The 16,026-nt window shown below is 61.5% G+C and overlaps 1 protein-coding gene across 4 annotated transcripts in view; it reads left to right on the forward strand.

The window, feature by feature from the left end:
- NTNG2 (netrin G2) overlaps positions 1–13,327 on the forward strand; it is a 66,685-nt gene extending 53,358 nt beyond the window's left edge. For 3 of the 4 annotated variants that reach the window (XM_057313806.1, XM_057313807.1, XM_057313805.1), the window contains 4 exons: positions 2,186–2,212; positions 9,797–9,964; positions 11,443–11,577; positions 12,186–13,327. In XM_057313806.1, coding sequence (XP_057169789.1) covers positions 2,186–2,212; positions 9,797–9,964; positions 11,443–11,577; positions 12,186–12,421 — 566 coding nt within the window. In that variant the 3' untranslated portion in view covers positions 12,422–13,327. Of the gene's footprint in view, positions 1–2,185; positions 2,213–8,160; positions 8,257–9,796; positions 9,965–11,442; positions 11,578–12,185 lie in introns of all 4 variants that reach the window. The other variant, XM_044389694.3, reaches the window with a different exon arrangement.
- Positions 13,328–16,026: the final 2,699 nt, after the last annotated feature.

A 16,026-nucleotide genomic window follows, 5' to 3' on the forward strand; every position in this document is an offset into this window, starting at 1 on the left:
GACGTCTGACACCTGTCAGCTCTCCGACAGAGGCTACACCAGGCACTCCACACACAGCTTCTCCCTTAGCCCTCACAGCTGCCCCGCGGGTGGAATCAGTATCCCCCCACTCTCCAGACGAGCAAACCAAGGCCCAGCAGCCCTCGTCCAGCAGCGAGCTACCGCCAGCACTGGGCCCGGTTCCAAAGCCAGAGCCGGGTGACGGCCCCCTGCCCCGGGACAACCCACCCGCCTGGGCACCGTTGTGGGAGCCCTTCCACTGGCGCCCTCCCTCTACCGACATGAAAGATTTATGTGACTTTAGGCTGATCAAAGCTGAAAGCCTCACGGCGAGGCCATGACAGCCATGTCATGCCTGTGCCGGGCAACAGCCCTTTGAAGGGGTGACTTGCCAGGCGCTCACGGCACTCTGGGCCTTCAAAGGCACCCAGAGCTCTGGGCGCTAACAGCCGCCCCTCCCGGCTCCCTCCTCGCCAGGTGCCCGACCCATCTCTTTGTTGGAGCCACCCCTTGAGTCCTTTCCTTAGTGGCTGTCACCTCCCTCTCTGACTGGCAGTCGGCCTCCCTTCTGTCCTGCTGGCCTCCTCCTCCCCGCTCTCCACCCCAGCTCCTGGAAGGATCTGCCCAAGTCCCCTGACACTGGCAGATTCACAGACCTGCTCCAACCTGCAGGCCACACACCGCAGTGCCCACCGTCTGTCCAGCCCGCCGGGGGCTTTGCCTCTTGAACCTCTCCCCTCCGTCCTGCAGGGGCAGGCGAAGCCCCTTCATCTGCGGGAGCTCCTGGAGCTGGTCTCTGCTTCTCCGAAGCTTCCCCCCGCCAAAGGAGGGGTTTCTCCTGGAATCCCTGGGAGCAGAGCTGAGGCTGGAGGTGCTCAGTGTCATCAGCCTAACGCTTTCTCACCTGGGACGCCCACACCTTCCCTAGGACAACAGGAGAGAACAGCCCCCAGACACAGACAGAAACACCCCCCACCATGTCCCTACCTCCCAACACCCAGGGGGCCAAGCTGCAAGTGTGGGGGTCCCCCATGATGCTAGCCCGTCCTCTCCACTGCCCCCACTCGATCTCCCATCCCCTCCCTCACTGCTGCAAGAGCGGCCCTCCCGTCGAGGCCCCGCCAGCCCATCCTCCCTACTGCAGGCAAAGGGCTGCTCTTACCGGGGTGCCCCTGCCCGGGACCCTCAGAATCAAATCCTAACCCAGTCCAGCCCACGCTTCCCCACACAAGGCCCTGTGGGATTGTCCTCCTGGGCATCCCTGGCGTCCCCTGGGCTCACTCGGGGGAGGTCTGTGCGCCGTGTAGCCTGCTGTCCACACCCCACCCCCGGAGGGCCTCCCAGGGCACCAAGGGGCGTCCTCACCCTCAGTTCTACTTCAGGCACACCTGGGGGGCGTGCCTGGCATCAGCTCCTTCTTTCTGGGACTGAGGATTCTCACCGTGGTCTCCCGAGACTCCCTGGTCAACCCCTGACCTTAGGCCTGCTTCGGCCCCCGGGGCACAGACACACACACACACACACAAGGCCACTCGCAGCTGTGCAGCCTTGGGCAGGTCATTTTACCCGGAGCCCTGTGTCCTCGATCTGTAGAATCAGGGCCCTGATGAACCCCTGTAGGGTTTCACAAGGACTAAACGGGCCACATGGGGGCCACGCTTAGCACGTGCCTGGCGTCCAGCGAGAGCTCCACACACTGCAGCCGCGGTGACTCTGTTCAGTGAGTCACTCGGCCGTCTCCGCATCTCCCCAGATGGGAGCACACACTGTGGTTTCTCTTCAGTGGCCTCCAGGAAACCTGTCTGCCCCTGTCGCCGTGCCCATGACGTCCTCCGGCATCCCAGTGCCCCCTGAAGATAGGCCCCCCACCTCCTTGTCCGGTGTGTGGGGGGCCTGAGAGTCTAACCTCAAAGACGAGGGTGCATGTGAAGCCCCAGTGGAGTGTTTGACATTTTCCAGCAGGTCCCCCAGAGTCAGTCACAGCTCTGAGACTCAGTTTCTCCATCCACAAAATGGGCTAAGGTGGCCCCTTCCTCTGAGGGAGGCCGTGAGAATGAAATGGCATAAATGGGGCCAGCCCGGCACGTGGCCTCCAGGTCTCCCTCCCCCAGCCCTGTCACCTCCCCAGCCCTGTCACTGCCCCCTCTCTGCGGGGAGGCCCTGTGACCCTCCTTCTCTCCCCCAGGTGCTGCTGCAGGCTCCGCTGTTGGCAGTAAGTACGCTCCGGGTCCACCACCCTGGGGAAGGCCACCGGGGCCCCCAGTGCACGACTCCAACTGCACCCCATTCACTTCGTCACCTCTGCCCGCTCCCTCCTGTCCCCTGGGCTGTGGCCCACAGCCAGCGCCTCCCACATTTCTCCCCTCGAGCTTCCTGGTCCGTGCTGCTTTGGAAAGGGCCCTGCCACCCTAAACTTCCCATGACTCCCTCTCCTTCTGGGCAAGAACGGGGGTCCCTTCTTCCTAGCCAGGGGCAGAAGTCCTCCCCAGCCTTACTGTGGGGTTTGCCAGGCTGGGGGCAGCCTGCACCTGTGTGCCCGTGAGCCTGGGGCAGGTACGCCAGGCTCCTGCTGCCTGCAGGCCAGCTCAGAGCAGGCAGGCCGCGGGAGGGAGGTTGGGTGTGGGCACCTGCAGGCTGGCCAGTCCTCCGCACCCTGCTGGCTCTCCAGTGCTCACAGCGCCAGGCTCCTGCTAAGTGGAGTACTTTCCGCACCTCCTTTCCCCCCAGCACCCTCCCCCAAGGTGGGTTCAGCTGTCAGCTTTTAGAGTCATCAGGAGAGGACTTGCCAGGGTCAAAGCGCCAGCCAGTGGCCCCCCTCACGTTTCAGAAATGCTCGAGGGGGAGCCACAGCCCTCCGGGGGCTGCTTCCTGCTGGGACCCCAGTGGGGGGGGGTAGAGCTGGGGCCAGGGGAAGCTGGACCCTGGAGGGGATGCTGGCCCACTCAGGCCAGAAGTGGCTTCCCTGCGTCGCCCCCACACCTGCCAACTCCCCACCCTCTTGCCTTTCTCATCTCTTGCCAGGCGTCGCCAGGCCCCGGAAAGACCCCGTCCCCAAAGCCCCTGTGGCCACTGAGGCCGTGAGAGGGGACCCCAGCACTCCCACCCCCTCTACTTCCCCTGGGCGGGCCCCCATGGCCCCCAGCACCCCACAGCCCGCAGGTGGGTTCCCAGGGACAGCCCAGCTGCCCTGCTCTTCCCCACTTCCCACCACGCCCCCTCCTCTGCGTGTGATGTGTCGGCCCTGGGGCTTGGCTCCTAGAGTAGAGAACGGTAGACTGCAGAGCCCGAGAGCGCGGGGCTGAGGGGCCTCTAGGACGCCTGGGCCCACCTGTGCCTGGGCCCAAGCCGGGGGATCTGGGGCTCACTTCAAGCCCCTCGATGCTCCTTCCTCCTGCCTCCCGAAGCACTGCTCAGGAGGGTTCCAAGACCAGCGTGGCTGAGAGGGCAGGGGGACCAAGGAAGGGGAGGTGCCCAGAGGCATTGAGGCCACAGGAAGTTCACCCAAAGCCTGTCTCCCAGGGGAGCTCCTGCCTCAGTGCTCCATGGAGCTGGCCCGCCATCCCCACCCCTCCCTGCCTCTAGCTCCTCAGCGGCCGACCCCTGGGAGCGGACAGCACAGAGTTAGCCAAGAAGGTGAGCTCCTCTGATCAGCAAGGCAGAAGGGCGCCTCTGGGCAGGGGTGCTTAGAATGGGGACTGCTGAGCTTTTCTGGGCTGAGTGCGGGGGGCAGGGCCAAGCCAGGGCCAGCATCCTATCCTGCCCCACATCAGCCAGAGCAGCCACTCTTAGGGGTCTGCAGTGACAGACAGGCTTGGAAACACCTGCTCTCTGGCTCTAAGTCCCCTCCACAGTTGGACTGGTGTGTAGTCGAGGCCTGGGGTGCTGGGTGGCCCTCTGGGCTCATCTGTCCCTGCCCACTGCAAATGCCGGAGTCTGAAAGGACTCATCCTTCCCAGAGGGTGCCAGAAGGATGTGTCCAGGGGAATTCCTCCTGGTCCCAGCTGGCAAGGGGTGCCTCAGCAGTGTGCCCCAGCAGAGAGGAGATGGCAGGGGCTCCTCGCTCCTTGGGCAGAGCCACGACCCTTCCTCTCTTTGCACACGGACCTGGGGAGGGGTAGACCGCGTCTCCAGTGGGCAGAAACCCCTCCTTCAGCTGGGGAAGGGATCCACATTCAGCCTCTTCCCGCCTTGGCCTGGAGTGGGGCTCAGCCCTTTCCACGCCTGGGTGAATGCCGTGGAAAAGCCCCCTTGTTCCTGGGCCATCTTGCTTAACTCCTCCAGGGGACCCGGAGGGTGACCCACCCCAGTTCCTTTTATTTCTGCCCTCCTCCCTTCTCCACGAGGCATTTGCAGGAGGCAGGGGCTAGTCAGGAGACTCAGGGATTTCAGGGGAGCCTGCTGGCCCAGGGATCCTCTTTGGGGTGAAGGATAGGTCCACGCTGGGAATTCCAGGGCATAAGCTGGCTCGGCCACCCGAGCTTTGGCCTGAGCTAAGCCTATGATGGGCAGACGGGAGCAAAACTCGCTGTGGTGGGGGCCGTGTCTGCGCGCAAACAGCAGCCTGTCTGGGTGGGAGGCCAGATGCTCTGTCACACACACACACACACACACACACACACACACACACACACACTGAGGAACCCTGAATCCGTTTTCCGAGCCACTTCTGATTTAGTGCGAGGGCTGTGGGGCAAGCAAACCGCACAGCTGGGAGGTAAGCAGACAGTCCAAGGCTGGGGCAGTCAAGGCGAGGGGGGCTTGAATTGCGAGGGTCTCCAGGACCCAAGTGGCGAGAAGGGGCGCTCCTCAAGCCCACCGTGGGTCGTGGTCGGCTGTGCGTGCTAAGCCCAGTGGCAGGCGGCAGGGCGCCCAGGGGAGAAGGTGGTTCCAGCACGACAGCCAGCAACCCGAGCAGCCCATGGCTCGGGGGCCGTCGCTCCTCTTAGCAACGGAAGCCCATGCCCTGGGCCCCATGTACCTGGACCCCCGGTAAGAATGACAGTCACTCCAGCCGGCAGAGTGTGGACTTCCCCTGGGCTCCCAGCTCTGAGGGTTAGGGCCGTTAGTTCCCGGCCCCACAGGTGAGGGTGTTACGACTTAGGAAGGAACAGCTGGGTTTCATGGTATGTAAATTACGTGTCAATAAAGCTGTTGAAAAAGAAAAGAGGCAGCTGAGCAAGGTCATAGGATTACAAAGGCGCACGGGCAGCATTCGAACTCGGGGCTCCCTGACTCCAGAGGCTAGCTTCCGGGCTCAGCCCCCCAGTGCTGCCCCCCCCCCTCTGCAGCCTCAAGGCCGTGAGCTGGTGCTGTCTTTAAGACCAGCTCCCCGATTCCAAAGGAACAGACGGGGCCTCCATCTGGCCTTGGCACACGACACAGGCCATTGCAAGAATGTTCTTCCTGCACACCTGAGTGTGCCGCAGAGAGCCCAGCCAGGGGGCTTTCTTACCCCCAGATCCCAGCCCCCAGAAAGGTCCTAAGTCTCCCCCCACGTGCCTCCCAACAGGTGTTTCAGCTCTTTGGCCAGAGTCCAGCTGGGTCTGTGAACGTCTGGCCCAGATGTTACCCCCTCCTGCCAATGTCAAGCTGTCTGGAGGGCAGGGGCTGCCGTGCAGGAAAAGCTGATCAAGACCCCTAATCCTCAACCGCAGAGGGTGCTGGGAGAAAAGCTCCAAAGCAAAAAGCCTTCGGGGCGGGTTTTACTGCGGCTCTAATTAAGCCCTTGCCGGTTTGGGTCCTGCAGCCTCTTCTCCTCATTGAGCACCATATTAATGTCACTTTGATGTCCAAAGGCCCCCAGCTCCCAGCTGGAAAGTCTCCTGCACTTTTTAGCTGGTACATTTTCTTTTTCTCCCCACCAACTGGCATTGTGCGTAATCCCTTTAAGAAGCGGAAAGAATCCGATTTCTCCCCTGTCCCTCTGGGTTTGTCCTTTGAAATTCAGCGTGCAGAGCAATGCCTTCCTTCGCCAGCCCAGACTGCTTCCCCTGCTTTGTGTCCCAGTAGTCTTGGAGATAGGCTCTAATGGCACTGGGGGGTGACTCACTTTGGGGTCCCTGGTGAAAGTAGTCCTAACCATGGGTTGGGAAGATAGGTCAGATGGTGGAGGGGCTCCGGTCCCCACATCGGTGTTGGACAGGAAGCCTTCGAGGACACTTCTGGACACTTTGATGACACATGTGCCCCTTTTCAGCCATTAGCCAGGGACTTCAGCACAGAGAGGTCTGGGCCCAGACACAGGATCAGATCCAAGTCTACCCTCAGTAGGAACGGGGACCACACAGGAAAGTCGTACAAATCAGGTGTCCCACTGAGGAAATGACAGCCTAAAGCACGCAGATTCTCGGGCTCTCCCCGCTCCCCTTATCTGGCTTCAAGTCCACGTGTGCCCTCCACAGCCTATAGTAGAGTAGATGCTGCCTTTCTGGTAGATTTGGACCCAGTTCTATTTGGCCAGTGTAGACAGAGCCGCTTCTAACAGTGCTGCTGCTAAGGGTGTGTGATGCCTCAGTGTGTCTCCAGGATGCCCCAGCCCCACCCCGTCACATAACTGAGTTTCTTCTCTTCTTTCCCCCAAGAGTGGATCAGGCCATCTACGGCTGCCCCCCTTGGGGAGAGCTCCCCCTGGCCCCAGGCGCCCTCCAGTGCAGAAGGTATGGGGGGCAGGGCCTGCACGGGCATTAGACAACCCCCCACTGAAAGCTCCTTAGACGGTAGGCCCCTCCCTCTTTAGTGGAGTAGCAGGTGTATGTGGTGGGATTGGGGTGGGAGGGGGCCTGTGGGAACAGAGGCGGGGGCCTTGGCGCTCTATTTGCCCCCGCCCCAACTCTCACCTTCTTAGAGATGCCCAGTGTGATACCGCCAGACCCAACCCCTATTAATCCGTCACCACCACCCCCCAAGGGCTTTGGAGCCGAGTGGAGCTCTGCCCTGATAGCAGGAACCCTGTCCTGCCACTGTCAGCCACAGACGCCGGGGGCAGAGATGGAGCTCAGAGAGAAAGTCAGGGCCCCTGCAGGAGCCGAGTGGCAGTCAGACCCAGACAGAGGGGCTGGCTATGGGCAGATGAAAGAAGATCGCGCATTCCAGGTGGTAGCACCAGCTAGGGCAGAGGCTTGGTGGTGGGGTGGCAGTGAGCAGGGCAGGGGACATCATAGAAGGTACTGATACCTAGCCTCAGTCTCCCACGCCAGTGGGAGGAGACACACGTAGGTTCGTTGGTAGCCAGAGACAGACAGACGCAGGAAGCACACAGGGCCTTGTCCAACTCTCCAAGAAGGGAGGTTGTTCCCATTCCAGCTCACCTGTTCCCTGGACATGAGGTCCTAATGCCTGCTTGGACAACAACCCTGGCCCCACACCTCCAGCCCCTCCGTGAGCGGTGAACAGGGCTCTCAGCGCCCTCTGCTGGCAGGCAGTCCTGGAGCTGAACCCACAATCTGTGAGGGAGGGTCTGCAGGCCCCTGAGCAGGGCATCCTCCCTGGTGATGGAGCACCTGGAACCATCACTTCCCTGCCCTGGACTGACGAGGGCACCACAGGCTCCCAGAGGGACGCCGAGCAAACTCTGCCGCCCGGACAGTGTCATGCTCACTCACAAAGATGGGGCCAGGCCCCGGTGGGTTCTGATGTGGAGGCTGGGGCAGTCTGGGCTTGTGGCTCACAACACCAGCAAGCAGGGAATCTATGAATAGTAAGGGACTCACTTTGGCTGGAGCAGGGGGGATGCTTCAGAAAGGGAGATGCCAAAGCCTTGGACGCCAGGCCCATGCTCCGGATTGGATGCTCACGGGAGTTTGGAGAGGGGAGGGGAGAGGAAAGCGATGTCTGCAATCAGTCAAAAAAAAAAAAAAAAATCACTCTGTTTCAGCAAAGCACCTTGCATGCTGTCAGGCGATACTGGGGGTTAGAGAAGTAATTTGGGAGAATTAATCCAGCCGAGCGTTCAGTGGGCTCCAAAGGGGCACCAAAGACAGGGCTGTTCCTGCAATGCTCCTGGATGTGCTGTGTCCCCTCAAATCTGAGCAGGTGACAAGGCCACCCAGAGCACGCCCGGGGCACAGTGGAAGCCTTCATTGGGCCTTCCCTGGGCCCGGGCAGCCCGCCCTGGGCAGCTGGACCATGACGACGAAGGAACTTATTTCTCATCTCTCCAAGCTGTGGGCACCTCCGCCCCTCCCCCTGCCCTGGCCTCCAAACCTTTCCAGCTCAAGCCCAAAGCTGCTCAAGTGGTGCCCATTGAAGAGTTCCAAGGTAAGAGGAAGGCCCCGGGCTGGACCAGCCCTCCTCCAGCACCTCTACCCTCACCTCCATTGGAAAACAGCGATGCAGAACGGAGGACCCATGCCTGGCTCAGAAAACCCTCCCGGAGTAGCTGGGTCAAGGTGAAACTGAGCCTCTCTTCCCTCAGTCCTCCCTCCCCAAGGGAGCTGGGAGCAGGTATGAGTCAGAAGCACAGTGGGCAGGCCCGGGGCAGGCAGAGCAGCGACCAGAAATAGCCTGTCCTGGCCCCCCTGGGAGGTGTGGCCCAGGGGCTCGTCTCGATTGGAACAAGAGCTGGAACACAGGGGTCACTGGCACTACTCCTTGAGACACTTGGATGCCTCACCTTCTCATTCCCGCAGGACAGGTGAAGGGGGCAGGTCCAGGAGACTCAAGGTGTGACATGCCCGCTGTCTCCTCTGTCTCCCCACTGTCTCCTCGGGCACAGTCTCCAAGGGCTCTCATGCCCTTGACCACCAAGACCTCGTCAATTCCTTCCTTTCCCATCACAAAAGGGAGGTTGGGTCCTCTGGAGATACACAGATGGCGTTTCAAGAGGGTGGCCAGCGTCCTTGGCATTCAAGGGCAGCCACGTGGGCCTTCCTGTTCAAGGGGATGTTGAGCCCCTTAGGAGGGACACCAAGAGGTGGCTGCCTTCGTGGGGGCAAGGAGCGATGTCCCAACACCTTCAGGATGCCTTCCCTGGCAGTCGTAGGACTTGCCAGTCCCAGCAGGGGTGCTGGAGGAGACAGCAGAATGGCACAGAGATCGCTGTCCTCGGTGTGGAGCCGTGTGTGGGTAGTAAGAGTCAGAAGCCAGGCCGAGACAACGAGAGGCAAAACGAGATGCCCCAGGCACGAACCCTAAGACGGCATTCATTCTCAGGGTCGTGCAAGAGGAGGCCCTCTGGTGCCAATCAAATTTGCAGAACAGCTCAGGCTAATAATAAAAGGTCCAGCAGGTGGGCGTTTTCCTTCCAACCATCTTCCAAAGCAGCATGTGGAGGAAGCTCCTGGCCCATTCCATCTTGCCCAGCATCCATGCATGCATCTATCCTTCACTGAGTCACTGGGGTACAATGGTGAGCGTCATGAACCCAGGCACTGGCCTTCCTGAGCTCACACTGGCCGCATGACCCATCCTCCCTGCATGAATCATTTCCAATCACCCCGGCATCACGCGGGCATCCTTCCGAGAGCACGTCAACCTGGCACCCCGCCAGGCAGGTGCTGTCCACTGCCCCTCCCTGGGTTCCTGCTCCCAGGGCCAGGTGGGAACTTGTGACCTGGGCCTACACGGGTCCTCCTTCCCGCTCGAAGGTGGCACACCTGCCTCCTCCCAAATGGTACAGAAGTGTTGGAGGCCCATGGCACCTTCCCGTGCCAGGTCCTGCCTCCCTGCATGTCCTGGGGCTGGTCTGTCCTGGCCCCGTGCCTCAGTTTCCCCCAATACACGGTGCAGGGGGTGGCAGGAAGGCACAGTCTGCTTTGGCTCACTGACCCGTGGGGTTTCTCACGCTCGGCCGGCCCAGACTGTGAGTGCTACGGCCACTCCAACCGCTGCAGCTACATCGACTTCCTAAACGTGGTGACCTGCGTCAGCTGCAAGCACAACACGCGAGGCCAGCACTGCCAGCACTGCCGTCTGGGCTACTACCGCAACGGCTCCGCCGAGCTGGACGACGAGAACGTGTGCATCGGTGAGCCGCGGGGGCGGGGCGTGGGCACGGGGGAGGGCGGGGGCGGGGAGGGGGCGCGGGGGCTGAGTGGCGCGGGGGCTGAGTGGCGTGGGGCGCGGTCCGGAGACCCTGGCCTCAGCAGGCCCTGGGGAACCCCGGGGAGAATTTCATTTCCGGGGCCCATTTCAGCTGGGCCTAAGGACAGAAGCTTCTGGAATCTGCTCTATTAATAACCTCCCCCTTCGGTCATCCCCACAGGCATTGGAAATTCAGAACTACTAGTTAGCGTCAAAGACTGGTTCTAGAGCTTGCTGTGTGCCTCAGTTTCCCCGCTTGTAAAATGGGGAAGTGGATTAGATCAAAGGTTTTCAACTCCTTTTTTGTGACTGAAGCGTTTCTTCTAATGAAGTTCTTCTAATGCTTTGTAAGCAGAGGCCCAGCTTGTAAGACCCAGTGGGCACTCGGTCTGCTCTCTTCAAACTCTGCGGCAGGACTGGCTTTGGGGTAGAGAAGCAATCCGTGGGGGCCCTGGACCAGGGCTGGGGCAGGCCATCCCAAAAGGCCAAACCCATGGCCTTGGCCGACACCCACCAGCCTGGAAGGGCAGCCCACCATCCCAGCCTCTGTCTTCAGTGGAAGCTAATTCTCAGACCTAGGGTGCCCAGCCCCCTTGGCACCCCACTGCCCATCCTCCACCCACCAGGTCAGCTCTGACTTCACAGAGGAGGGGCTGCCCGCAAGGCTGGAGCTGTCAGTCTGAATTATGGCATCAGCCTTCAGATAATTCCATCAACTCTAAAGTGATTCAAACAGAATTGTGCTGCCGAAGTCATACCGGCCAGCTGCAGGGACAGGGTGGGGACTCTGGATCCGAGGAGAGAGGCATTCCCCCCTCCCAATACCCTCCTTTCCTTGCCTCTTTCTGCCTTCTCACCGGGGCCCAGCTCTGGGCTTCAAGGACTCCCAGAGTGGGGACACTTGCCCCTCGCACAGAGCAGAGGCCCCAGGAAACCAACTGGGAGAGGGTTGGGGAGAATCCGGAGGCCTCCGGGGCTGCTCCTCCACTCGCCCTGGAGAGGAGATGCAGATGCGGACTATCCCCCCCGCCCCCCCCCCGCCCCGGATGCCTGCCTCTGATGAGGCTCCTCCCACCTGTCAGTAATCGTAGAGCCCTTTGGAGCTGGGAAGGATCAGCGCTCCCTCCAGTTACACAGAGGGAGACGGAGGCCCAGAGAGGGGGTGGGGCTGCCCCAGGCCACACAGCGCCAGGACCAGAGAGAGGGAGTGAGTAATGGATGCTAGAGAACCAAGACGGTACAGTCTTCCCTCGAGATGCGGACCCTCGGGCAGCCGTGGGCTCACGTGGACTTGATGTGGGGTGCATCACCGGGGGAGTCCGGGGAGCCGGCTGGAGGGATGCGGGGCCAGGCGGGGTGGGGGTCGGTGCGGAGGACGCCCACAGGTCGCCCTGACCGCACACCGTCCACGTGTCCGTCCAGAGTGTAACTGCAACCAGATCGGCTCAGTGCACGACCGGTGCAACGAGACCGGCTTCTGCGAGTGCCGCGAGGGCGCAGCGGGACCCAAGTGCGACGACTGCCTCCCCACGCACTATTGGCGCCAGGGCTGCTACCGTGAGTGCCCGCCCGGTGGGCGGGGCTTAGTTCGTGGGTGGGGCGAGGGGCGGGGACAGGCGCCTCCAGAGGCGGGGCTTGGATCGTGGGTGGGGACCAGGGGCGGGGTCCGGGACGGTGGGCGGGGCCTGAGGCGACAGGAATTTGGGGCTGGTGCCAGGTGGATCTGGGGGCTGGTTGAGGAGGGAGTTGGAGGCAAAGGTGGAGCTGGCGGTTGGTGGGTTTGGCTGACAAGGATGGGTTTGCGGGGAGGGAGGCCGTCCGAGGAAATGATGGCCTGGCGAGACCGAAGGAACAAGTGGGCTCTAGCCTCGGAGGAGGGTGGAAGGGCGCTCCAGGCACATGGAATAGCAGGTGCAAAGCTCCGGAGGAGAGAGAGCAGGTGCGTCCCAAGGCCAGTGGGCCGGGAGCGGGGAGAGCCAGGGGCAGTGCGGGAAAAAAGACAGGGACCAGGTCTCGCCCGGCCACTGTCACCATCCACGCAGGGCCGTTTCGCACCAAGTGCGCCCTGAGCCTCCAACACCCCCGGGTCCGTCTCAGTCGCAGAAGCTCCAGCGAGGGGGGTGGACTGGGCCACCGCCCGCGTTAACTGCCCCTCCGCCCTGCAGCCAACGTGTGCGACGACGACCAGCTGCTCTGCCAGAACGGCGGCACCTGCGTGCAAAACCAGCGCTGCGCCTGCCCAAGCGGCTACACCGGCGTGCGCTGCGAGCAGCCCCGGTGCGACCCCGCCGCGGAGGACGGCGGCCTGGACTGCGACCACGCGCCCGGGGCCGCCCCGCGCCCCGCCACCCTGCTCGGCTGCCTGCTGCTGCTGGGGCTGGCCGCCCGGCTGGGCTGCTGAGCCCGGCCCGGAGGACCCTGCGCTCTGCGCCCCGGGAGCCGGGGGGCTCGGGGGTTCGGGGGCCGGCGTCCGAGGCCGGGCGGCGAGAAGGGTGCGGCCCGAGCTGCTCCCAGGTGCTACTCAGCAGAGTCCTCCCGCCTCCTCCCGCCGCGGCCCGTGGCCCCTGCCCCCGCCCCGGCACTGCCCTCCGCCGCCGCAGGGGGCGCTGTGCGGCTCTGGCCCCAGCAGCCTGCGATTTGGGTCTTAGTTTTTCTTTTGTATTACCCGCCGCCCCTCACCCTTTTTTTTGCTGGCGGTGAGACGGGGTGGGGGGGAAACGCTGCTCACCTCAACACCTCCAGGTCCCGCCACACACACACACACACACACACACACACACACACACACACACACTCGCACGACTGTTGCGGACACCCCCTGCGCCTGTCCCTGGCTTACCATCGGCCAGCGGACCCGGAGGTCCAGTTGCCTCCAACTCTTCTTTCTTTGTTTTCCTTTGCAACCCACCGGACTCCGTGAGGCCTGGTGACCAAGGAACTCACCGTCTGGGGGAGGGAGTTAGGAAGGAGGGTTGGGAGGGCTGGAAACTTTGTTTTGTAGAGAACTATTTTGTTTGTATTAACTGTCCCTACAAGGAGGACACGAGCCGCTGCAGGTGGTTGATGGTGTGTAATCCAACGGAGTAAAGAGTCTGCTCACTGCTGCCTCCAGGGCCTGTTTTCTTTCCGTGTTCATTTACACCCTGCAGGTTTGGAGTTTAAAGGAGCCTTGGAGAAACTATTTCACGATGAGGGCCACCACTTCCCCAGCCCTTTCTGTGGGTGAGATCAGGCAGCCCCCCTCCCGGCAGGGGTGGCTAACAGAGCCCTCTAACCCCTTGTTAGGGGAACCCACCTGTTAGCACCTTCCCCAGACTGTTGCCTCCCTCCTATCCCTTAAAAAAAAATCCAAAGTTTATTGGCACTTTTCCGCAGCTGCCCTTGAGTTTAAAAGCACATGGTGGACATTGGTACCATTGCTGAGAGGTCCGAGGGAACTGACTGGTGATTTATAAATGGGAATGGATGTGTCTCTCAGGGCCTGTGGGACCCCCAGCCTCAGGCCCCGTGTCTGCTGCTGCGGCCTCTGTCCAGCGCTCCGTGCTGGAATCCGTGGAAGGAATCCACAGCCCACCACCTTCCTGTTCCCCTTTCCCTCCCAAAGATCACACAGGGGTGGCCAGGGAGACCCAGGGGTGGCCTGGGAGTTGTGGGAGGACACTCTGAAGAATGGGGTCCATCAGCTGAGGCCCTGTGCCATGGGAGGGTCCCCTGCATCTCTCCCACCCTTGGGTGCTTGTACTTCTCCCCGCTTACTCTCGAGAAGGCCCAGATTTCTGCCAGAAGATTCCCAGCCCCATGAGTCAGTTCTGGCTCGTAGCTGCTCCCACAGCCCCCACCTGCAGTTATCCCCTGGCACCTGCAGCCACGCTTTCCAGGCTGGGAAGTTTAGACCTGCCTCCCCACCCATCTTCAAATCCCCAAAGCAAGGCTAAGACCCAGTTCCACAGAACTTGGCCTTGAGGACAACGAGATTACAATACAGCACAGGAGGGGGGATATGAAACAGGAGTCAAGGCTCCTCACGGCCAAAAGCCAACCCTGCTGGCGTCTCTCAGCTCCCATCCCCAACTCCAGGTTGCAGGGGTCAGCTCCCAACCCCTAAAGGAAGTGCCTTCTGTCAGGCCCCCTGTGGCGTCTTCACCTTCCTCCTTACTGACAGAACCCCAGTGAAAGGAAGACATCCCGGGGCTCCTCGTGTATAGGGTCGGCCTGTGATGCACGAAATGTAAGCAGGACTGATGGATGGGGCTTCTAGAAAGTTCCTTAAAAGCCCCTCCCCCCTGACTCCCCACCAAGCTTTAGTTGGCCAGTTTGGGGCCCCGGCCCTGCTCTCTTGCCCGTCCCCCTGGTGCTCAGGCAGCAGAAGTGGGGGAGGGGCCATCTGGCAGCCCTGGGTGTGAGGGCGTCCTTCTCAGGGTGGTGGGGCTGAGGCATCAGCCGAGCCAAGCACGCCGGGCCTGCCTGCCAACCTCTGCACTTCCTCATGTGTGAGGAAAAAAATAAATCTTGATGTGACTCAAACACTGGAATTAGGGTTTTCTGTTTCACAAAGACTTCTCAGTTCCCAAGCTCTTGGCTCTCCCCGCCCAGCATCCGGCCCCACCCCGCCCCCTGAGTCCACTGAGGGCAGAGAGACCGACACCCTCCCTCTCTCGGCCACAGCCGCCCCCGACACTGCCCATGACAAGGAAGAGGGGTCACAGCATTAGGCTGCGGTGTCCAGGCCTTGCTGTCTCAAGCCACCTCTTTCCCCGGACAGGAGCTGCCTCCAGCTTCGACGGAGCGTGGGCAGGCCGAGCAAACCCACCTCTAGACAAACAGTAGCTGCTGGCTGCAATTTGTAACTAATGGCCGCCTTCCTCCTCCTCCTCACAGTGTTAAAATACGAAGGCACCAAAGTAATGTACCCCCAACACTCACACGCCCCTTAGGGAGGCTTCCCATGTGAGAAGCAGAGCCTGAGACAGGGGTTCGGGCGTGCGTTTGCTGAGGTAGTGAGGGAATTAGGATGTGGGGCGTGGGGAAGGCCCAGCACCCATGTCCCGCCTCAGCCTGGTCCACTGCGGGGTCTCTGGAGCATAAGCCACATCCTGAGGCAAGGGGCAGCTTCAGGGCAGGCAGTCGGTGGCCGCATGCTGCCTTGGGGGGCTGCATCAGCCCCCTGTAACAGAAGGAGGGTGGCTGTGAGTTGTGAATAGGCCAACACAGCAATTGGGGGGGAGCGCTCCCATAAAGGGGCTCTGGGCTGGCCACCAACAGCTCTGCACGTGCACGCCCACACACACTCGCCCCTTTGTGTCGCCCTGGGTGTGTCCCTGGAAAGGTCCTCAGGGGGGTAGGAAGAAAGGGGCGTCTGGGGGCAGCGCTCTGGCCTCCCCGACCTCTCTCAGCCAGACCAGCACTGTGTCAGCTCCCCTGGGACCGGTCTGAGTGTGGGATGGGGGTGGACTGCATCGTAAATCAGAGCGGCAGCCCCAGTCCCTGAGGACGCCCCTCAGACCTTGACCTTGGCTGGAAGATGGAGGGAGAGTTGCTCGTGGCCATTTGGAAAACTCTTGACATTTTCCAGGCAGCGGAGAGAAGGAGAAACAAGGTTAGCCGGACCCAGAGTCATAGGCCAGCCTCTCTTAAACAGTGCATCCTGTCCCCGAGATCAGGTTCTGACACCAGCCTCTGAGAGGTAAAGAGGCCAAGGTCCCCATTCCCCAGCTTGGATAACAGCCATCTGTCATCATTGGATGCCGGGCACACAGTGAATGCTCATCTTCACCCTAGGACAAGTTTCCCAACCTCAGTGCCTTTGACATGAGGGCTGGATACTTCCGGAGGGCGGCGGGACGCTGTGCTCCGCACCTAAGATGTTTTAAAAGCAGCATCCCTGGGCCGCCTGGGTGGCTCAGTTGTTAAGCATCTGCCTTCAGCTCAGGGCGTGATCCCGGGGCCCTGGGATCGAGCCCTGCATCGGGCTTTCCGCTGGGAGCCTGCTTCTTCCTCTCCCACTCC

Source organism: Ursus arctos, unplaced genomic scaffold (genome assembly GCF_023065955.2).
Source record: "Ursus arctos isolate Adak ecotype North America unplaced genomic scaffold, UrsArc2.0 scaffold_18, whole genome shotgun sequence".
NCBI classification, from domain to species: Eukaryota; Metazoa; Chordata; class Mammalia; order Carnivora; family Ursidae; genus Ursus; species Ursus arctos.